The 24323-nt window shown below is 36.2% G+C and overlaps 1 protein-coding gene across 2 annotated transcripts in view; it reads right to left on the bottom strand.

Moving 5' to 3' along the window:
• Positions 1–24323, bottom strand: part of PDE10A (phosphodiesterase 10A) — a 164904-nt gene that overhangs the window by 11698 nt on the left and 128883 nt on the right. For both annotated transcript variants that reach the window (XM_053974341.1, XM_053974343.1), the window contains 10 exons: positions 21842–21892; positions 19941–19999; positions 17414–17465; positions 13691–13833; positions 11430–11522; positions 10664–10850; positions 9154–9296; positions 7068–7151; positions 4542–4692; positions 1681–1836 (listed from right to left, as the gene is read on the bottom strand). In XM_053974341.1, coding sequence (XP_053830316.1) covers positions 1681–1836; positions 4542–4692; positions 7068–7151; positions 9154–9296; positions 10664–10850; positions 11430–11522; positions 13691–13833; positions 17414–17465; positions 19941–19999; positions 21842–21892 — 1119 coding nt within the window. The remainder of the gene's footprint in view (positions 1–1680; positions 1837–4541; positions 4693–7067; positions 7152–9153; positions 9297–10663; positions 10851–11429; positions 11523–13690; positions 13834–17413; positions 17466–19940; positions 20000–21841; positions 21893–24323) is intronic.

The raw sequence follows: 24323 nt of genomic DNA, 5'->3' as shown, positions 1-24323 counted from the left end.
CCACTCTGAAGATTTTGTTCTTTGCCTGCTGAGCTAAAGCTAGTGAATTGAATCCTGTGTCCCAAGTATGGTGTACACTTGAACTGCAGATGGATGAGCAAAGCAGCTCTAAAGTCTCAAGCAGTTAAAAGTACTGCAGGTTACTAATGTAAAATTAAAACTTAGATAAACCCTAAAAAGCTTAGTGGCTTGGTTTGACTTTTTTTCCATCAGTCCATTAATTCAATAAGACTTTTGGATTCAAACAAAATCCAGAAAGTCCAAAAGGCTGCTCTAGTCTGCTTTTGCTGCTAATTACCACCCATGGATGCTTCAGCAGCTGGTGTCTTGAATCCACTCTACAGCCCTGGCCACTTTCCCCCTTTCCTCACTCACATTGACAGCACATGCAGGAGGTGCCAGGGAAGCAAAAGGGTTCCCTGCCTTCATGGCAAATGGGATTTTCATCGATTGCAACATTTCTGCCAGAAGAAATGCAAAATGGTTGGGACAGTGAAGTGTTAATGACCAAGGAACATGCTCACTGTGCACAAATTTACATGAAGAATGAACACTAAACATCTAATGCCATACCACCACTGAAGGATTCAATTACACCCTCCTACATGAAGGAGCATTCAGAGATAAAGCTTCCATTCTGTGATTAAATGCATATGATACCTAAAACCATAATCACAAGATGTGATTCTGAATACAAGACAGAATATGTATTTTTCCTAAAAGGTGATTACATATTTAAGAAAATAAATATCTTCCCCTGAAAAACCAGAAAGAAAGATTAACAATGAATCAGCGGCACAGTAGCAAGGTTAGGCTGTAATTTGAGTGTGCACAGAAAATTAAAACTAGTGAGCACAGTTATGGACTGGCAGTGGTTTCACAGGTAAGAGTTCTGACTCTTCTAATTGAGAATTATAAAAAAAATCACTCATGAGAAAATATGTGTGTGTCAGTAGCACACCTGTATTTTCTCAAAAAGTGTCTGCATGTTTTCTTGTAGTTTTTTCTTCATTAAACATAAAGACACATGACCTCATACTTTCTTCCACAGAATATTACCTTACTCAGGTCTTTTTTATTTCAAATTGCCAAGTAACAAATAAGCACAGAATAACATAATGAAATAGGTTTACAATTTTCATGCATGAAAAATTACCATATCCCCTTTCATGCCACACAATCAATGTTCACAGAATTTATTACAGCGGGTTTTCAAGTTTCTCATACAAAGTTTTGCCAGTACTTCAGTTTTTATTCAAAATTTCAGGATGGTTGAAGACTTTGTTGAAATACATTATGACAAATATATACATATATATGTATCTGAGAAAATTATTTTTCATTTTCAAAGTTCCTATTCCACATGGTCAAGGGAAAAGCCTCCAGAGAAGCAGAAGCAAAAAGCTTCAAAGGCAGGCCATAAGTAAAGATGTTCAAATACACAATATTTTTTATAAGTTCAAGATTTTAAGAAAGCCGTGTTTTGCACTATTGTTGAATCCTTGGGTTTGGTAATTGTGAAACCTGGCTTGCTGTAATAAACCTTCTACTCTTCTAAATGAGTACTATAATAGAGAAATTAAGCTAAGCATGCTTCAGAAAATCTACTCAGTAATGATGTGACTCCTGTTTCCACCACTGGACACTAATGCACAGAACATACAATTTCAATAATCCTACCTGCAGGATGGACACAGTCTGCGAGAAGTGGTGCTGTTCCATCGTTGATGTGGAATAGAGAGCAGCTAAGGGGTGATCAAATTTCTGAAGATAGCTGTTGCTGTAACCTCTGTGATCCAGGTCATGACACAGGCATGCAACTAAAAGACCCTTTCGCTACAAAAAAATTGACACAAGCATGAAAAGCAAGATGTATTTCCTGCCCCTAGATGTCACTCTCTACCCAAAATACTGTAGAAGTTGCAGAATGCTAACACTGACTTCAAACAGCACATGTTTGAAGCACATATTTTATAAGGAAATATCCTTAAAAATGAGATAAACATGACAGTAAGGACATGCTGAATTAAAAATCTTGGTCCAAATGTAATTATATTATGCATTTAAAAATCGTTGTTGGACAGTAACATACTATTGGATGGACTGTGCTTCAGAAGAAATCTGCATTTTAAACAGTCTGGTTATCCACTGAATCCTTACCTTTAATGTTTATTAAAATAATAAAAAGCACAGTTATTGAGGGAGAAGAAACATACAAAATGTATGATCTGCTGGTCAAGACACTGAAATTCAATACCAGATCTGCCTCTGCAACACTCCTAGAGATGTTAACCAAATCTCCTAGTGGAGTTTTTTCCTAGGAAGTCACTAACATGAGACATGGACAATGCTGGACAATGCAATTGTAAACAAATAAAGACAGTAAGTGGGGTTTTTATATAATTAATCCTTAATATTGTGAAGAAGTGGAGTCCCTGAAATCTCTTTTTCAAAAGGTTTTCACATAGCTTATGCGTTTTCAAAAAAAAATTCATTAATGTTTATGACTGCCACTGTTTGCATGAAGTATTCATGAAAATTTCTTCAGAGACCCAATATCTTTGTCTTATAATTGGTTCTGATGAGTGTTCAGTAAACAAGGATAAGGCTATAAAATTAAGCAGAAAAAGAATATTGATTACCCATCTATTAAGTGCACAACATCCAATCTGGATACTATACTAAGAGACCCATGAGTCTGTGGAAAAATAGCAGTGATGCAATTAGAAATACTATCATAAATACACCATGTGCAGAAATAAGGCTGTAGCAATGCTAACTGTATTTCTGATTTTGAGACATTCACTTCTGTTTTGAATGATATCTTTTCAATACTGCATCTTGTGAAGTGTATTTTTAAAAAGCATATAAAAATATATCCCTGTGTGATGCAGCAGCACATGTCCACACAGAGCCTCAACAGAGGAGGAACCCTTAGGAACATAACACACACCTCTATCACTTGAAGTTATGCAGTAACAGCTTGTCCCAGTCTCCATGTCTCTGGAAGTCATTCTTGTCTCAGTCCTTCAGTATTATACAATGCATAATAACAGTGCTCTTGTCCTTGTACCTATTTTGGTATCTGCTTGGATCCCAAATCTTTAAATCACTGCATTTTTCTCTATTTTTCTCCAAATCAGTGTCCCCTTTACAGTGTTTTATATTCCCATCTCTAAATCTACTGAGGTTCGTGTCAGCATCCCTCACCTGAGGTCAGCCCATCCCTAGATCCCCAAACTTTCTTTCAGCAGTTTCCTGTATTCTTGTTGGATTCACCTCCAGTATCAAAAAAGGAGACTGCTGAAAAGAGCTGGAACATAGACTGGAACAGAGCTGGAACAAAGACACTCAAACAGATGAAGGCTGGCTGGAGTTTGCAGGGAAAAAAGACTGTTTCCATCTCTCTTAACAGCTGTCTCTTTTCCTCTCCCTTTCTTTCTTATTCTCCCTCTCCAAAGAGATGGGGCTTACTACTTGGTTACTACTGAATGTTATCAGAGCTTTAAAAATTCTCTGAGGCTGTACTCCACAGATGATTTTTTTTTTTTTTTTTTTTTTTTTTTTTTTTTTTTTTTTTAAAGTAATACTGATTTTTTTTTCAGACTTGCATTCTTGTATAGTTTGGCCAAATTTCAGCATATGCCTGGCATATGCCACTTCTGCATTTCAGTGTCAATTTTCAAGTCTCTGCTTTACAGCAGGATAAACTAGACCTTTTCAAATGAAAGCTCATCAAGTTTCATTTTACTCTTATACACTGAACAAAACTTTGATTTCTACTAGCATGTCTCTTTTAAAGAGCCAAACAATTGTGCCTGGAATTTCCCCAAATGAATCACCTTGAGGAAGTTAACAGAGCCTGGAAAATTACAGCCCAAATGGATAATATTTGGCAGTTATGCACAACTGAAAACTAGATCTCCGAGTCAGAAGTTTCATGTAACATTAATTAGAGGCAGCACTCCCTATTGTACCATAATTCAGAAGAAAAACAAGTGACAGTTTTCCATACTGTGTATTAACATTCTAAGCCTTTGATTTTACTAGTTATTTATTTCCACTTAGTGATCAGTTTAGAGTTTGGCTCTTCTCCTTTACTCACATATGTCAACCAGCTCTGCAACCCTTGTCCTCCTATTCAGGATCTCCCAGACCTCACAGGATTCAAGATCCAGGGTGTTTCCCTCCCTCCCTCACAGAGGGATAGATCTGACAGTTAGTGAAATAATTAAAGTCTGTGGTTGTAGGGGTACAGGGAGAACCCCAAAACTTAGACACAGATTTATAGCAAATCAACTACTGCTTTTTAAGGGGCAGTCCTGAAAAACATGGCTAGGATTAGGAATCTGAGTAATCTTCCTCCCTCAAACTCTTTACTCACATCCGTTCCTCCATGCAGACCTTTACATACACTCTGCCCGAGCTGACAAAAAAAACTCCAGCACAGAAAATGTATTAGAGTACATTTTGATGATGAGAGCACTCATCAGCTGACAGCTCTGATGAGGTGTGGTAACTGATACCATCATGTCACCTACCTCTAGGTCAGTGAAAAGCCCCTGGTTGTTCTGCAGTATGGCATACATGCAATGGGCAACGGTAACTGCATGCTTCCAGTTGTGGTAGGGCACGCGGCGATAGTTCTTCTTTACAGACATAGTAAACCGGCACAGCTTTTCAAGTTCAAAGCTAGGAAGAAAATAATTTGGTCAGAGAAAAGAAATAGGAACAGGAATAACAACCAGCAGAGAAGAAATTATGGTCTTTGATTTACCCTTCTCTCTAGAATTGACTCTCACTGTGGATGACTCATTGAATGACATGAAGAGTCACTCAAGTTTGGCAAGGACAGAGGAGCGTGGATGCCTGACAATGCTCTTAGTTTAATCTGTTAAATTCGGGAACATAAATCATGCTACTCTGCTCAGTCAATAGAATTCCATGACCTTCCCCGCTCCCAGAAACTTGAAGTGATTTCTTTCAATTGCTTATTCAACTTGAAATCTAGTTCAACTCTATATCTAATGGACAATTTAAAAACAAGATTTGTGATCAAAAGAGAAAATTCAGAGATTTTTAAGCAAAGGACCCAGAAGACATAAACCTGATTAAATAGAGGTGCTCCATATTGACATTGTGAGAAGCAGAAGATTTTATTTTTCCAATACTTGTAAATTTTTTCTTCCAGTTTAGACTCACAGAACAGAAATTCATATCTCACAGTTTCTTCACTTCTCACCAAATAATATTTTGTTAAGTCCTAAATTAATGACTTTTTCACTCATAAAAAGGCAGTTTTCCTTTATTCCATTTTCCCCCCTGTTGCTCCGATTAGACTTTCTTTCTAAGTTCCATGTTTTAATAATTTCTTGGGTAATCAGGAAAGTGGTATGGTGAGAAAAAAACCTCCATGTCTCTGACCTATGTGTAAAAACATAGACACATCTACTACACGGAAACAGGCAGAAATGTGTATTTCTACAGTTGTGTGCTGAGTAACGTAATTATTATTCTCAGCCTTAATCTGACATTAGGAAAAACAGAGGCATATTGTCTTTCAAAAAACTTTAAGCTTTCTTTTTTAATTCTAGAAAGTCAGACAGTGATAGAACTATTGTTTAAAGTAGTACATCACAACTCAGAATAGCACAATAGTAACTTTCATCTACATCCAATCTCAACTCAATGGTTATTACAGGATAGTATAATAATTGCCAAAGAAAAAATCATTATCTGTGATGCCTGAATATAGAATACTACTACTTCATCCACTGCTGTACTTTGTATACTTTATTACAGCATTAAAATATTACTTCTTCAGAAGAGAAAATGTAGTGAGTATGATAGACTTTTCTCTGAAATCCTCCCTGGACAGGACAATTATACATTACATTGGTAAATACTTTAAGGCACAACCTTATTCCTCAATATATTAAAATCTAATTTTAGTCCTAAAATTTTTGGGTTTGTTTCAAAGGTTTGAGAAGTTTTGTTCTTTCAGAAATTAAATACAAGTCCTGTTCCAACAGTCTCCTTTTCAAATATTTTCCTCACTTTTGTTTCCCTAATTTTATTAGTGAAAGCTGAGGCTCATTTGAAAAACATCAAGCAGATATAAATTATTTCTCATTCTTTCTCTCTATACATTTGAAAGGAAGAGACTGGGAGTCAGAGACAGAAGAGAACAGAACCTGACTGAAAATACAAACCCCAACCCTGCATCCACAACCATTCAGTCTGGAATGGAGACATGCTAACTACATTGAGCAGTAGAGAACTGTGTTCAGAAGAGGCACCCACTTTGCAGCATTGAGGAAGACTGAGAAAGACCCTCTGGTTTGACTGCACACTTTGGGGGCACCCATTCAGTTAGTAAAATAAAATTAAATGCCAGCAAACATTCCTGAATGTTGCTCCCTTTTGTAGGGACGTACTTCCCCTTTCAATTGACCATCTGTATGTTTTCCGTAATTTGGAGCAGCTCCTTTCTTTTAGCAATGGGCCATACTTTCCCAACTACTGATCTTAGTAATGATAAGGAACACTGAGAGAAATGACAGTGAATGAAGCATTTAATTTGAAAAGAATTCACTTCTATAATTAATGCACAACTATGTAAATAACTGATTCACTTAGCAAGATAAGATCTGATTTTGATTTACTTTTGCCATACACATTATTAATTTTGGCAACTGTATATCCAAAAAAATCAGTTTTCATGCACATTCCCTCCTTTTTGGGAAGAGTACTTTTTTTTGTTGCCTTTACCATCTTCTGTCTGAAAAGCAAAATCATCTCAGAACCAAACAATTTTTCTGTATATTAGAAGGACAACTGTTAGGATGACATCATGAGTTCTTTAACCTCACTGTTCCCAGATTTTATTAACTAAGGACCAAGAAGGTGGGATAAGAAATCCAGACTGTTTATTACAGTCATGTACAGACCAAACATAGTAAATAAACATTAAAAAAAATAGACCTTGAATTAGGAATTATCCCAAAAAAATATAAATAAATAAACAGAGACTTAACAATTAAATAAAGAAATAATATACTTCATACCAGGCTGTCCCACAGGACTGGTGAACCATATAGACAAAAATAGCCGGCCAAACATCTTCGTATGGACTGATATCAAAATGGTATCTAAGAAGAAAGTTTCAGTTTAGAGAAGACAAATACCTTTTCATTGTCACTAAAAACAAGTGAAAATGACTAGGAAATGTATACCCAGCAAGAGTCACTTCTTTCTGAATACACACAGAAAATTGAATTTACAGGTTATATTTTCCAGTAATGTCAAGTTACGTATTTCTGCTAAGGTCAATGGAACTATGCTCACAGTTTCATACAATAATTTAGTAATTTATGTTGGAAAAGACCCTTATGAACAAGTCCAACAGCTAGCTTTTGGCTTTGCTTACATAACAGAAACATATATCTTTATCTAAGGATCCATTGATTAAGTAATAGACAAAAAAAACATATCTCAGGAACAATGAGAGATTTACAGGCATTCCTAAAATATTCAAGATTTCTCCCAGGAATAGTAAAGATGATGTCTCTAATAATATATTTACAGGCCTTTTTTCCAATAATTTCTATCATAAGTTGCATGAGACTTGCTCTAATTTTGATAGAGGAAAAAAATCAGTTTTTACTGGCTAATAGAAATCAAACCAAAACTTCAAAAATTTAACACCATATCTTTAAAGTTTCATTACCTGAAGACTTGTCCCCTCCCCTGTTAACAATACTGAGGCCTAATTTTAGGGACCCAGGACAGAAGAACTGTTTTTCCTTCAATTATTAATTAACCCTTTCCCTGCACTTTCTGTGCTGCAAGTCCTATATTTTTTCTCCATGGAACCTTAACTGCTTGGCACACTGAAGAGCACAGCAGCTTGTGAGAGGAAAGAAGGTAGCTGAATTGCTTGTAAAATGGTGACATGTATTCTGTTTGAACTAAAGGATGCTAATATAATTTAGAATGAAACCTGTCATCTTTGCAAGTAAAATTCATTTTTGCTGAGGAGGTGGGTTATATAATATCACCTAACAAAGCACAAGAAATTGTATTACAAAGAATAAGTTTCTATTAGGGTGTAATTCTGCAAGCTGTTAATGCTCTGGCATTCAAGCAAATCACTTTAGCACGTAATGAACTTTAACTATAAACAGTCCCTGTTAAACACAAGCTTTCATCTCGGTCCCAGCTACAATGGTCAATGCTGAACAGAAGTGAGCAAGCTCTGGGGATGAGGTTTAAAAAGACAATTTAGGTTTTGTGACTCAATAGCTGAATTTAGGCACCTGGTTACAAGAGTAGAATTTATTGTCCTGGCCCAAAAAGAGTGACTTAAAAATATGATGGCTCCCATTGTTAACGTTGAGTGGGAACTGGCCAATAGAATGCAGATAGAGGTTCATCTTCAGCATACAGCTGCTGAAAATAACTGAATTATGTCAGAGAAAGCCTAAAAGCCTGGATGGGAAGTCCTCCTCCAAAGTTAGGCTGCAACTCTACCCTCTTACACCTGGGATTTGTAACCCTGGATTATTTTCCTCTTCTTCAATAAGCACAAGCAAATGCACAACACACACATACATCCATACTGAAAACTCACTAAAAAACCTAAACACCCCCTACACACACACATATGCACACACCCCAAAACCAAACCTAAAAAACACACACAGCCCAGAAAACCCCAGGAATGAGCTGGGAGAAATATGTTGAATTCTAAAACATAACCAAAGGGATGAGATCATTCATTTGGTCTTAAGTACTGATGTTCCAAGCTCAGCTTTCTCTCTGGCTCTGAGCTGATGGTGATTTGGGACTACAAGAATGAAAGCTCATCTCTACAAATCCCAGATAAAAACTAATGCTTAAAGCAACTACTGTATCTACCTACCCAGGACTGTGGAAAAATTCTGAGTACGTATAATTTTATATCTTTGATGGATAAATTTTGTTCACAGGTCCTTAAGTATAGCTAAGTATAAGAAAGCCAGAGATAAAACCACCATGGTATGGCTATAGTTCAATAATAAAAGTACTTCCTAAAAAACCTCCACTACAAGTGAGGAAAAAAAAAATTAACAGGCTATATACAACTGCTGCTACATTAAAAAAAATACTTACAGCTCAATTTCTTTATAAATATGTGGAGGCAGTGTACAGTGCATGAGGTTTTGCCACTCTTCTGCTGTACAAACACTATGGTAGGATAGCTTCTCCATCGTTACACGGTAAATACACTCTGAATGACGAATTCTGTGGTACATCTGAAAAAGTAAAGTCAGGCATGAATGTGGAATTTTAATAAAGGAAGAAAATTACTTCCTGTATTCAAGCAGTGATTATTACAATACACATCTGCAGAAATGACAGTGCTTTTGGCTGCACAACTTCACACATTAGAAAAGCGAAAGATTACATTGAATTCAGTACTTCTAGGAAACCAGGCCTTCTATTGCATCACTCTTCATCTACTCACTTGAGTAAATATCTAAGGCTTAGCTGACTTTTAACTGCATATGAGCTCTCCCAAGAAAAACAATCCAAGTCCAGGAGTCAAAAATGGAGCTAAGTCCCTTGCAAAATTCTGACAGAAAACTTATAACATGACACAAGTCATATTTTCTGCCACTGTATGTACTCTATTAATTGGTAAAAAATACTGCTAGTAATTTTTGCATAGTAAAAAGTATGTGGGATGTTTATCATACCTACATTAATATCCAGTATGAAAAATAAGTACACTTAATTACTGAGAGGTGCAGACATGGCATGGTTTACAAACAAGTGAGGACATAACAATGTACTAGCTAAAAAATACTCTGGAGCAGCACAGCCTGAATGGTAACATTCACCATCTAAAAGTAGTGAATTCACACACAACTGAGTGTGCATAGTCCCAAGTGTAATTTATATGCAGGCCATTCTACCTGCCTTGATCCAAGTGAAACAACTTGAGGCACCTGATAATAAAATTTACTGCCCCAGTGTACAACTGGGATGCTATTGGTAAAATTAATTAATGTAAATCACCAGGCTTAACTGGCATTGCATTTTATCTTACCTCCCATGATTATAACTCAGTTCTTTTGCATTGCATTTTTACTGAATTTTTATACTTATATAGTAATGATCATTATATTGCTTATGTTTCCTACAGGCATAGTAAATTTTGAGATGATAAAGGGTTTGAGGACAAAAATAGCTACCCACTCTTATACAGAAGCATGGATAATTATAAGTATATACCACAGCATATAAGTGTAAAAATTGATCTTTGAGTATTAAGAATATGGAATTGAGAGAATATATAGCATATTTCCATTCCCCAATTAAATTTATAAAATGCAATTCGAATTTATAAAAGTAAATAAGAATCATATTTTTTAGTGGAAAAGGGAAGACTAATATCATACACATTCCAGAGCTCTCTCATTTTAGCTACACAAAATTGATAAAATCAGAGTATGGTTGTTTCAAATGAAATCCCTATCATCCTCTTTAAATAGAATTATTCACCAAAGAATACAGTGTTAATTCAATGAAATAGACTTACAAATAATTTTAAAAAACAGTAACATCAAAATACCTAAGTATTCTCATTATAACTTACAAAACTGTAAATAAAACTTACATTAGCACAGTGTAAGGCTAAAGCACAAAAGACTGCAAACATTTTAAAGTTGTTCTCATCAGTTTTAGAGAAGGCACTTCCACTTATTTTGTTAACCATCTGCACAACACCTATTACACTTCCTCGGCTCACTATAGGCATGCACAGGATGTTTCTGGTTGTGTAGCCTGTGTAGAGGTCTACTTCTCTGAAGATCCATAAAGGAGAAAGAAAAAAGAGAAAGAGTTAATATCAATGGGTATCTATTAACTGATTCTCAGAAATGTTGATGTACAATATACTTAATCATTTTAAAGTAGACCTAATTAGTACCTGCAAGAATTTCACCCTCAAAACCCTCAAATATTATTATCTACTGTGTTCATATGTAGAAAGAACTTTTAATCCTTTATTCCTCATTTGCAAGACAAAGGATTAATACTGCCTCAAACACAGAGTTAAAGAACATTTGGGTATTCTTAGGCATGCTATTTGTTAGTGAACTGTTTATCTCCCATGAAACTAATGAGATTGCAGGGAGACTGATAATGAAAACTGGCAACAATCTAACTAAATTTTTCTCCATTATATTAATATATCTGATAAAAATACTTTTATTTGTATCTTAAAAGTATCTCTGATGGCTAAAGCATTTAATAAACATCTATAATTACCTCCTTGCCAAAGGATGACAGCTCCATGAATGAATCTCAATATGAAATTTAAGTAGCAATTTTATGTAAAATGGTTGATGAGCTATCTTCCTCTCCAATGAAGAGCATCCTACCTGTTAAAGCGTGGGTCTGCATAGGCATCAGGGATGTTAAGGACTTCTCCTGTTCTTGCCACTTGACCAGCTATTCCTTTTTCTATAGAAAATCTGGAGAAAATAAAAATGTTTATTAGCCAAAATACAGAAAACACATTTTTCTAGTGGAGTCTGTCTTGGGCACAGTAATGGGTGTTCCCAACCAGCGCCATTTTCTTGCTTTGAGGAGAAAAATCTTACAACAACTAGTACCACATAAAACAAAAAGCACATCCTAACATACTTTCTGAAGACATTTTATATAGCTATATAGTTTATTACAAAACATGCCATAGCATTAACATTTTAGTGACAAAAATTCAAAATCTTCAATAACCCAGGAGGTTATCTCTAACAAACATAATATTGGTACAGAACTCAGACTTGTGTTTACATTTAAAAGGTATTGATTTTATTATGACTTTTACATATTCATTGCTTCTTTAGACACAACAAAGGCAACATGGAACTTGTTTCTTTGCGTGGCATATGTGTGCGGATTTGGTAACAAAATTTTGGAAAAAGACCAGTGGAAATTTCATAGCTGAACATTATATGGATTGTCCATGGTAATTGGAATGACTAGCCTGTTTCATGACAGTCAAACAATGCCATGGTACTAACTGTGTCACTTAATCACCACAAGGAAGTTAAACACAACAAATACATTCCTAAGTTATATCACAAAAATCCATGTCTGTCTTGTGAGTAAATAATTTTCAATATTTCGACATAAAGCAGTTATGATATAAAAGCAGAAGATAATTTATGGAGAAAAACACGTAAAAAGAATCATACATGGAATGCTTTGAAGTCTAAATGTACCCTGCAGTACCCTGGTGCCTGGTACTGAAGTCAGTGATAAAGCTGTCAGGATTTCACCCTGCACACCTGACTTTAAGTTAGATTTTTCTGTTGCTTCTTATGATAGGTACATCACACCAACTTAAGACTCCTTCCTGATGATTCACTCAGTGTTACTTTCTTACAGATATTTAAGTTGCACTTCACTTTCAGTATACAGTACCCGTGAAATGGCTCACACCCTTGCACTTAGAATCAACATTTCAATAACATACCGAGAAGACAGATAGATATAAGCAGAAGGATATAAGCAAGAAAAACAATTATCACGAAGGAGTATGAAAGTGCATGTTAAAGCAGGCCATCTTCTTTAATTTACACCACCTCCTTGCTTGTCAGTACGCAAATTGCTCCAATTTTTATTCCTTCCATTCTCACTCACACAATGGTAAGTGGGAGTAAGTTTGTCTAAAGGAGTCTTAGTGAAGACATGAATCACATCTCATACTGGCCCAGAACTTTAAAAGAATAAGGAGGAAATGAAAAAAGTTCTGATAAAAATCAACGCTGAATATTTTAGGAAAATTTTAGTATGAGATACTGAGTCATAAAATTCTTTACTTTTAAGAAGCTGAAAATCTGAAACCTGTAATCCTTTGAAAATCTTAGTCTGGATCTGTTAGGGACTTATAATTTTTGAAAAGTGAAAAACACTATATTTATTTTGTTGCTTTGCCTCTTTCATTAAAAAGTGCACAACCGTAAAAATTAGGTACCTGTGACATGAAGCAGAAATGTGCATAACTTTTAGTCAGAGAATCCTTTCTAGTCATTACCAGACAATATACATTTTCAATTTCACCACTTCAAGCATTTTTCAGTACCACAATTAATTGAAAGTATGAAAATCTAAATTCACATGAGAAAAGTAAAATTAAATTACTGAGCTTGAAATCTTCAAAGTGAATGACCAATCCATACTCAATTCTACATTTGCCTAATTCATCCACAAGAAGTACAAATTGTGATTTTCTTGCTTTGGATGTGCTGGAATCGCACAAATTTTAATTCCTCTTGGGAACCCTCTTGGGAAAAAAAGTCCCTAACTGGCAGACTATGGATTAGGTGCACTATTACCTGCACCTTTACCTACCTCAGAACACCTCTGTTTTTTTCCCAACATGATTTCCAAAAGGACCGCCTCCGGAAGACGGCATTTCCAGGAGTGACGTTATAGCTTCAGAGACGCTGTTTCGATGGCACTGCAATGTCATTCCCAGAAGTACTACCTTCTGGAGGCGGGTCCTGGTGGGAATGATATCACAGTATGACAAGTATTGTCAGTGTACCTGCAGATAGGCACAGAAACTGGGTAATAAAATGCCTGCACATCCATAGTTATAATGAAACTGCACTCTTCTGCTAGCTATTCTTACCTTATTTCTTTGGTCTTCTTGAAGACAGGTTTTCCATCATTTTCTTCTCCAATATCAAAAAGGTCTGAATACAGCTCCTTATTTTTGTGGTCAACCTGGAAGAGTGCACACCTATCTGCATTCACCAGGTTTTTTGCATATATCTACAGACAAAAAACAAAACTAGAGTTAACGGTCATGAGTTGGATTATCTCCAGTCGTTTACCTGATAAAAATATACATCCCTATACAATAAAAGTTTTGAGAAGCTATCCAGGATGGAAATCTGTCTGAAGAAGCAATCTTTTAGGATAAAATTCAGAAGTAAAATCTTGAATTCAATATTTTCTCTGTAAATTTGAGTATTCTCCTCAAGAAATGCAGGAATATCTTCAGAAACTTGAAAGTTTCCTCCAAAAAAATAAGCTTTCCTGTTTAATTGTTTTTCAAGGCTTTCCAAAATAGTACCTTTCTTCCCTCTATGTTCAGTTACTATTCACCTTAACCTGATCCTAAATAGATAAGTTAGAGCAAGACCTCAGAACAATTTTGGCTTTTTGCCTTCGGCAATGCAAATGTATTGGTAGTTAATATCCAGCAAAGACAGACATAACAGAGAGTGTAGTGCTTGCTTCTAAAAAATCTAAGTGTGCCTGTAAAAAACAACGACCAAACGATCCTTGTGGGTCCCTTACAAGTCAGAAATACTTTGCGACACTGGGGTGCTGTCGTTAGAGGTATATTATGGATTGCACTATGCAGAGGGATAGGAACTGGCTGTATCCTCCCGATGTCAGGGACAGTTCTTGCACAGGAGCTGAGACTTAGAGATTGTGCATGAACTAACCAAAGCCCAAAGGTACCAGCCACAGCCAAGGAAGTACCACAGTACAACAACAGACTTGCATGGTCTCTATCTTACTTTGAACCAACTAGTTTTATCTCAGCAAAAATAACTCCCAGAAGCACTGACTGTCAGAACAGAATCTTGTCTTGACAACACAGAAGGTCTTCACTGAAGTATTTCTCAGACATACAACAGCCTTTCTGAGAAAAAGAGGAAAAAGTGAGACAAAAAAAAAAAAAAAAAAAAAAAATCAAGCAAGGATCACTGTGCTAAGATGCCCATATACAGGCACAAGAACCTGCTCTCTCCAATTCAGACCTCTATCCAGGTCTCCTGTGTTTCTTATTTGCTCAGAAAGTACAGTAACTGCATGGTAGAGTATGATCTGAGGTGGATCTCTTTCCACTTTTTATATAATATCTAGTCATTCAGTACAGAGAAAGGCTAACAAAATCTTGGTGTGCAATGCATGCAGTTGGTATGCTTTAAGGATTCATAAGACTTACATATGAATGATCTCCCCCATCCCTTCTCTTTTGTCTTCCAAAAATAAAAATAAAACAAAGTATTTAATTTCACAGTAATGCAGATGGACAAATATTACATCTCAGCAGAAAAAAAACCCATATGAGATGAAAAATCATTAGCTGAGACATCCTAGTTCAATGCCATATGAGGGTAACTGCTCAGATATCATCTAGCCCAAGTCCAAAACTTGGAGGGCCCTCCCATACAGACCAAATCTGTGTTGAGGAAGATTCTGTTGTCTTAGACTCCATTCACTCCATCAGAACAGAAAACTCAGGGAGACTGCAATCTAAGAGGTAAGACTTGTGCAATTTTTCCCCCTTAGAGCATTAAGAAATTTAAAGACCTTAACCACTTGGACTGCTTATTTATTTACTCAAAAGAGAGCGAACAGAAACTGCCAAAAGGACAAGGGGTCCAGTAAATGCTTCTATTCAGATACTGTATCAGATTTCTTTGTAAAATCTACAGCACAGTGTTGATTTTATACTATTAATCTTTTGTGGTTTAATGCATATGACTCAAGAACTTACCTTGGTCATGACTCATGCTTTTCAAAAATGATTATTTAAACAGTACTAATTGAGAAACAGTTAATGGGATGCAAGAGTTTTACTTCTCTAAATCCCTTGCTCTAATCCTGAGCAGTGGTGGAAAGAGAATATCAGTGCAAAAAGTATATTCTGCACTGTCAACAGGGAAGCCAGGGACCACCTTTCACATAAGCTGCTTGTGCTCAATCATATGGGCAAGAAAATTTGTAAGGCAACTTGAACTTTTACTTCCCTTCCTTACATTTACATTCAAAAACACCCTTATATCACTAGCTTTGCTGAGAGATTTTGATGAAAATAAAAATGAAAAGACTGGAAAGAAACACGCATATTTTTTCTTTAGCATTGCAGGAACAAATCAAACAATAAGTGCAATCACCAAAGGGTGAAGCAGTGAGAAGAACTTCCTCAGTTTCTCAGAAGAAACCGAGTTCTGGTCTTTTCTCACAGAGAGACACAGAATAAGACACATAATGATCAAATCATGCTCCCATAAAACAGCAAAGAATGTACAAACACATAATTCAGCTAACTGGCTCAAGAAAGCAACAACAGCTACAGCTTAAAAGGAAGCTGAGTATGAAACATCACACAGGTTAAAATACAGACTCATGATGCAGCCAAGTGTTGGAAAAGATGATGAAAGAGTAAGCATATTTTACTGCCAATTGTGTTTTCCACCAGATCTCTATTCACAGGGAAGAACAGGGAAGAATATCAATATTTGTTCTCAATGCCATATGTTATGTAGTACCAGTTCTTTTAAATGCTAACCTATTTTTAAGAGGTTCATTTAAATTGGAAAAGTCAATGTTCAGAAATGTGTCCTATGTGCAGAATTCTTCACTGTGTACTAACTAGAATAACACAAACACTGCAGAATATTTTCCATTACTAATTCATGTTTCTAAATAAAACCATTTCATTGTTGTTTGCATTCTAACATTGATGTCTTTGAATAATCTAGCTAAGAATATCACTTTGAAGACTGAAGCATGTATCAGAGTACTATTGGAAAGTAATTTTTTGAATGTGCAAATTTTAAACAGTGGTATCACAGACCTGATTCCGATTTAAACTTAGGAAAAAGAACTGCAGAATGTAATGAATGTGCAAAAGCTAAAAAGTATAATTCACATATCAAACATTCAAAACATGTTATAAACAATCAGTTCACACACATTTGTTAACACCATTCACGAAATAATTCTGAATTCAAAATTGATTTAGAAATTCATAAACTGCTTCTGAACAGTACTTTAATTCATTAATTAGTTAATTCAATGGGAAGAACTAACCACTTGGCTTTAATGGTTTCTATAAAACATTGACTGTCACTCTAGTTATGAGAGTAGTTTTCCAAGGCCTTACACATTTCATTCAACAACTGGAAAAAATATCCTAGGAGTAATTTTTAAACTCCATCCCTTGCTACAGATACTAACTTCTTCAGCAGTGTTTTGCAGCATGTAGCAAATTGAATTTAGGAAGAAGGAATCAATATAACATGCTGAAATAAAAAAAAAAAAAAAACCAGAAGTCTTTCTGTTGCAATTTTCAAACTTTCTCAGGACACAATAGTAACTATTCAGTTCTGTTTCATTCCTTATGAAAGCTGTGAACAGAAGTTGTTGCAAAAATGACAAATCATGCTGTCCGTTACCACCTTTTCTGTATAGACATGTTTATACTGTTTGTATTATGTGTTCACTGCAAACAGCTCATATATTTCAATGACAATGTCTTCCAGGGAAGGAGAAAGAAGGGCTTTAATACCTACAACTAATAAACTTAGAGGTGAAAAAGACAACTTACCATTATATGTTCAAGTAGAGAATCTATTGCAACTATATTATCAAAATATGTTCTGCAGAGAAAGAGAAGTCGGTAAACATTGGCATTTAGTCAAACACTTCTCAAATTAGTGTCAGGGGCTCTTGTTTCACTATGGCTTAACATGGAGCCAGAAAAGGTGTGGACAAACCACTGCACCTTGAAAATCACTGACTGGCTTGCTACAGCACAAGGGACTTAAGAAATGGTCCTAGCTCTGTTCCCTTAAGCCATTATTCTACAGAATTGAAAATATTCTTTATTATACATAGAATTTTCTCTGTAGAAAAAGGAAAAGACTACCAAATATTGCCTGCTGTGAACTGAATAGACTCCTGCTGAGCAACACCAAGATTGCATCAAAATGCTTTGGCACCTCTAACACACTGAAAATTTTAAAAGCAGAAGTAAAAAGGAAAAGAAAAGAAGTAGAAAGCAACAAAAAAATTTCTTTCAAAATATCAAGAAATAGCTAAATCCATGTCATATTATCTAATCCTTAAAACTAGTTAAAAGGCAACTATTTAAGAAACTCTTAATGGGTTTTCTCTATCAAGACCAGTTGAAGTTGAAAAAAGGGAATGATCTTGTAACTTAAAAATAAAAAAGAATTTAAAAAAAATCTCAGTTTCACAGCAAAGTGGTAACTGTTCAAGGACAGTCGAGAACATTGAAAGATAAAGGTCAAACGTATTAGTAAAAGAAGTCTAAATTTTCCACATGCTGAGTATTAATAACCCTCAGATTACAATGTTCCCAGCAGACAAAAGGCATTGTCCTGTGGCCTTGAATATACACAGCTCAGTTCTGTTTGGGTCTAGTGGAAAGGAGATACAAAATATACTGGTCTGACATCGTCAGGGACATGAAGAGGTGGAGCACTGAATAGTCTGCCCTTTCTAAAATGTTACAGAACATGTCCCGGTGACATTGCACACTAACAATTTCCTCACTGAAAAGGAAATTCTCCTTCCATGTTAGAAAAGATACAGACCACTTCCAAGAAGAAACTAATTATTTTCTTGCTGATACAAGTCTGTGCCTACATGAAGTTCATAAAGATATTATTAAATGATATCCCAGTTTTGTGCCTAAAAACACAAACTTTCTTCTTTCGTTGAAACTAAAAAACTCTAGCAAATTATAATGCTATATAAGGCATAATAAATATTTGCAGTACTTATTACTTATTATCTTAAAAACAGAAAACAATTACAAAATTCTTTAAAACAATCTCAGTACTATGCCAGTCCAAGAAAAAATTGCCAGTCCATAAATCTGGATAGATTAATATAGTTTTTTTGGTAAACGACTTCAGTATGGATGGTAGCAACATACAAGCACTCTGGAAAGGAAGTAAGAGTGCCCTTTGGAAGGCGTGCTCTGAATTATGTTGAAATTAGAAAAAGGTCATCCTGAGGAAAAAATTTGGAAAAACATCTGGATACAACCAGCTTGCCCTCCTTGCATGGGGCAGACTCTTCCCTGTAGTTTATTATGCTCCCTTCCAGCTGGGTCAGCTCAGCTGCCTACATTCCTGAGCAATGGCATTGAGAATTCTTCATCAAGATCCACAGAAATGTTTGCAGCAAAAATACAAGACATCTCATCTTTCCACAGTATCATCACTACTTTGTGAAGAACTTTGAAATTTTTCTACCAACTAGTTTCATAAAACACTTTTAAGCACTCCAGACTGATTTACCAAAAAGCGCAGCTCTGGTTTATCTTTTAATTTATTGGTTATCTTTACTATTTAAAGATTCTTATAGCAGTGACAAACAAAAAGAGATGAAGGAAGAGCAGATCACCTAAACTGATTTTGCAAGTGTAAACTCAAGCTTTCACACTTTTTCTGTGCTTTTAAATTAATCTTGCCTTATAGTGACAAGAAATTCAAAGCAAACATATTACATGCAATAGAAGTCTTTGAAAATTAAAACAGATCCTTCAGAAAATGTACAGGAAGATGAAGCATGTGGCAGCCCTGATTCTTCAAGGATTTAACTCTGAAATCCATATATTTATGAATGCATGCATTCATGTCCAAAAAATTGTTGGGAAAATAGGGGAAGCTGAAGCACACTAAACAACTTTCTGTAAAGTCCTCTCAAGCTTTCTAAAATTGCCCTGAGACACCAAGCCTATTTTCCACTTCTAAAAAGATGGCCACATTTAACTCTGACACAAGAGGTGGGAAAAAAGAGGAAAAAAACCCATGCAAAAGGCCACAAGAATAAACAAATTCTGTAAGGTATAAATGAATGTCACATTCTCATCTGCACCACCACAAAAAATTATGAAAGGTAAACACCACTGCAACACACACCACTTGTTCTTGCCCCTGTGCTGAAGTTGGCCCACCCTCTGAAGTATACCTTTGCACCTCCTTGTGAGCTACAGTGAGTAGCTTCCACTACTGCTATTGAGTGAACACAGGTAGATTGGAAGAGCCATGCTAGAAAAGCTCATCAAGAAGTCAGGAGATTATCTTGCAAATCACACTTACTTCGATACATCAAGCAAGAAGTCATTCAGTTCAGTCTGCTTGGCAAGGCCCCGGCACACCTGGAAGCACAGATCATAGAACCATTTGCTCCAGAACACTGATGTCAGAGGGAAACTGAAGTCCCATCCCTTTAATTTGTATTAGAAAAACACCAGGACTTGTGTGTGTGTGTGTACATACATAAATACATATATATATACGTATCTGCTACAGCACTGTATAAAATTAAGGCTGAATTTGTGTGCTGGGTTTCAATCTTAGCTATCTAGCTGCTGAGTTAAAACTGTGAAACACAAGTAAAATCTTTCCTAAGACACACTTAAAGCTGTTGGTTTTTACACTTGTTCATGCTGTCTCAAAGGCTGTCACTGACTGTGATTATGGAATGAACATTTCTTATCCAGACCCTCAGCTCTTCTGAGAATGTCAAATATTTTGTTTCCCTTCTCCCTTGCCACATTTTTGCCACTTTTCTCCAGGCTGCAAAGTAGCATATAGACACAACTGTAGTCTGACATCAGACAAGTTTAACTAAGCTAAGCAGCAGATGATATATGCTCAACTTAGGGAGAAATCAGCATGAATATGAGTACAGAAAATAGTATGCATCCTTCTTTTTAGAAGCAAAATGTTAGATGAAGCAAAGCTTTCAACTGTATTTTTACTTCACGTATTTGCATACTCGGTATCTGAAGCACAATTGTACGTCTGTACATTACTAGAGCAAGCACTGAGGCCAAAAGTAAAATAAACCTCTACTTCTTGCACATTTTACACTCACAAAAATATCACTTCAAACTAGTAATATCTTTCATCTGTGCAATGTAGATACAAAATGCCAGATCAAAACTCTTGCATTCTTCTCATGCAAAAAAACTTGGGAAGAGCAAGCCTTCTGCTTAGAAGAAGGAAGAGAAATAAAAATGGACAAGCTTGAACTTAACTTTCCCTATTGTGTTTTGTTAGATGTGAAAGACTTCCCAATCAAGGAGAGAGTAATTCTTACATAGGTGAAGCTACAACTGCATGCAATTGCAATTCTACTAGTGTACAATAGCTAGCAATTTTACTAATGTACTAGTTCTGCCAGCTAACTCTGCCAAGATGGGAATGACCACCCCAAAGTCAGTGACTTCCAGCACAGAAGCAGAAAAGATTAGAGACTACAAGAGAAAAGCAGGAAGTTTCCTGCATGTCTTCTGATAAGTGCATGAAAGACAGCTTGAAAAAAAGAATGTCATGAATTTCCTCCTGGGAGATGACAGAAGAATCTATTTTAGCATCTTCTCTGAGTTGGCAGAATATGTTTCATTTCAGTGCTACCATCTTCTGCTAGCTGAAGTAAGAAAACCTATTAGCAAAGCTGCTGGGGTTTGCTAGAGCAGCTTGACACTGAAGCTCCATTAGGCACCCAGCTAGGGACAGCATGAAGCACCCTTAGTGGCAGTAGTTACAGGACCATGAAGCAGCTAGCAAGGATGGCTTTGCTAGCAACACTTCATAATTTCAAATGAAATACCAAAGCAGGAGGAAAGCAACCAGGAGGAAAGCAACCAGTTAGCCTAGCAGTTGCCTTTCCACAAGAAAGAGAAAACTAAACAACTATGCAAAGTTGTTATGATAAATCTGCTTTAATTATTATTTATCTACTTTGTTCAAATTTCTTTCCTTTAGTACAAATACTGTTTGTTATTTCATCCATGATTGCAAGTGAGGAAAACTAGCTCAATGAACACCAAAAATGTTAGCATATTTTTCCAGGTTCAAGGAAGGGGCTTTAATCAATGCTTTAGCAATGACCTCCAGTTAAATCTGATCATAGTCCATGCCCCTACTAAACATGTTCTGGAAGACAAGTAACACCACAAAAAAAAAAAAAAAGAAAAACCACTCACACTTACTTGTACTTGATGTATTGCTACTGAAGCCCATGCAAGATTTGCTGTTGCAACCTGCAACAAAAGAGAAGAAATTCTCTCTGAAGAAACCTTGAAAACTGCATATCAGTGACATGCTTCTTTTCTCTATCTACATGCTAAGAAAATTGACTGAGCTGTTTTAGACAGGCAGGCAGTAACAATTTAAGGGAAGACAGTTATTTTGCAAAAGTCTCAGTGTACTTGCGAGTGTTTCAATTTTAGAGCTTACTAATGGTTTTCAGAAGCAGAATTGGGCACCCATCAGCTCAAAAATACAGCATCAAAACAAACATCTCATAAGCCAAGGGCTTTAAAAATTACACTGTTGAAAGGCATCTGCCATAGAAATAAAATATGCCTTAACAGCTTTCTGGGGCTGTATCTGTTCAGCAATAGCTACTTCCAGCTGTAAACAGGCACTGTTTCTCTCATTACTTTTTGGTGGCAGAAGAACCAGACCTGATCCCTCAGCTCAAGTGTTTGAAGTATGACAGTTTCCAGGCAACATTTCAAACAAATGTCATGTAAACTGCAGCTAACTGTGATGTGCTACCATGCATAATCTCCTGTCCTTGAAGCACAGGAGCTTTATAGAAACACAAGGAACAGAAGCACAAGAGGTCAGCTTTTGCATGCCCTCCTAAGGTATGTTTTTATTTTTTATTTTTAAACAGAACACTTTGCACACATTTCATAAAAATTGCTAATGGCATCCAAAGGCTTTCTGAAACCTGAAAATGAAAAGAATGCTGAGAAAGTGACCTTAAAATATTTTTTATTTACTAATAAAATACTTTCATTTAGCAGCCAGCCTTTTCCAAGTAGAACATTCATGAACTTTAGCTACAGCAGCTATTTCATATAACATTCATATTTTCATAAAACAATGCATGTCTGAAACTTATCTGAATTGTAGATTGATTAATGTAATAGGACAATTTTAAAAATTAAATACATTGTGTAGGTTGCAGAATAAATGAAGCCTGGCTTTGTATGAATGCCTGTTCTTTGTTCTCTGAGCAAGGACATAGGCCCCACCACACAAAATCCCTACCCTGACCTGTGTCTACTGGTGAAAAAATACAAGATGTGACAACAAGCTAAAGTGGCATTGACTACCCAACTAATACACGCATGTAAACATCAGATGAATGCTAGTGTACTCAGCTTACTGATAAACAAATATACACTAGACAAATGCTGCTGCTGTTTTCCTTCTTTGGGAGGACTAGTTTTAGTATCTCTTGCCTGAATCTCTTCTTTTCACACAAATAATTCCTGTTCAGTAGAGCTAAACTGCGCCATAGTGGATCTCATATCACTGTTGAGACAACAAACCTGGCTAGAACTCCCTCCATTTTTTCCTGTGTGTTCAGGTTCCCTTCTCTGAGGGACAGCACAGAAAGAAATTCATCTTTACATCAGAGACATCTTAATAGGACATAACAGAGATCCTCACCCTGACATGAGAGCACAGATGCACTTTGAACACCTTTAGTATAGCAACAACCTTTGCAACACCTGCTCTATTTTCAAATCCATTTGTATTTGGCTAACAGCTTCTAACTTCAGACTGACAAATGGACATGTATGGACAACACAGCTACACAGAACTTACATGAACAGAGTAATGCATGCAGAACAGTCATAGAAAGGGGAAGATGAGTATAAATGAGAATTGTCTTCCCAGAGAGGTGGTAGAATCACCATCCCTGGATGTGTTTAAAAAGACTCTACATGGCACTTGGTGCTATAGTTCAGTTGAGGTGTTAGGGCATAGGTTGGACTTGATGATCTTGGAGGTGTCTTCCAACCTCATTATTCTGTGATTCTGAGAATATCTAAATAGGGAAGCATCAGAAGTTAATTAAAGCAGAGGAAAGCTTTATGAGTGTCACCTAGACTAGCAGGTCATCCAGGTACCAGCACTTCTATACACAGTTTCTAAGGACATCTAAGTCAGGAGACAAAGGACAGTGATCCTGACAACTCACAGAGATGGGACAGGCTAGAGAGAGACAAAAGCTATCAGCTCGGAAAAGCTAAAGAAAAGCCTGACCCAAAACCAGCACATGGTTGTCAACTTAGAAAGAAACCAGGATATCATAAAGACTCGGCAGACAGCATCCCTTGTCCTTCTGTTCCAAGGAATTCTGGAGGGAATACCTGGATACCTGGAACTGGAAATGCCACCTAGACAGACACATCATGGTGCTGGAGAGAGTGTGGCAGTAAAAACATGGATGCAAATATCAGAAACCTCTTTTGCTTCACACTTGATTTAAAGTAAAATCGCTTTCCCCTCCTGTGAGACCCAGCATTGAGACTTGATAAACTGTTGCCGTAATATTGCAACACTCTGTTTTGCAATAGGGCTCATTACTTGAGAAGCCACACCAGAGAGCAAACTAAAATAAATTTTAAAATCTTACCATAATGTAAAATAAAGATGTACTGGAAAGTT

Source organism: Vidua macroura, chromosome 3, assembly GCF_024509145.1.
Source record: "Vidua macroura isolate BioBank_ID:100142 chromosome 3, ASM2450914v1, whole genome shotgun sequence".
In the NCBI taxonomy this organism is placed as follows: Eukaryota; Metazoa; Chordata; class Aves; order Passeriformes; family Viduidae; genus Vidua; species Vidua macroura.
This window is presented reverse-complemented; position numbering and strand designations above follow the sequence as displayed.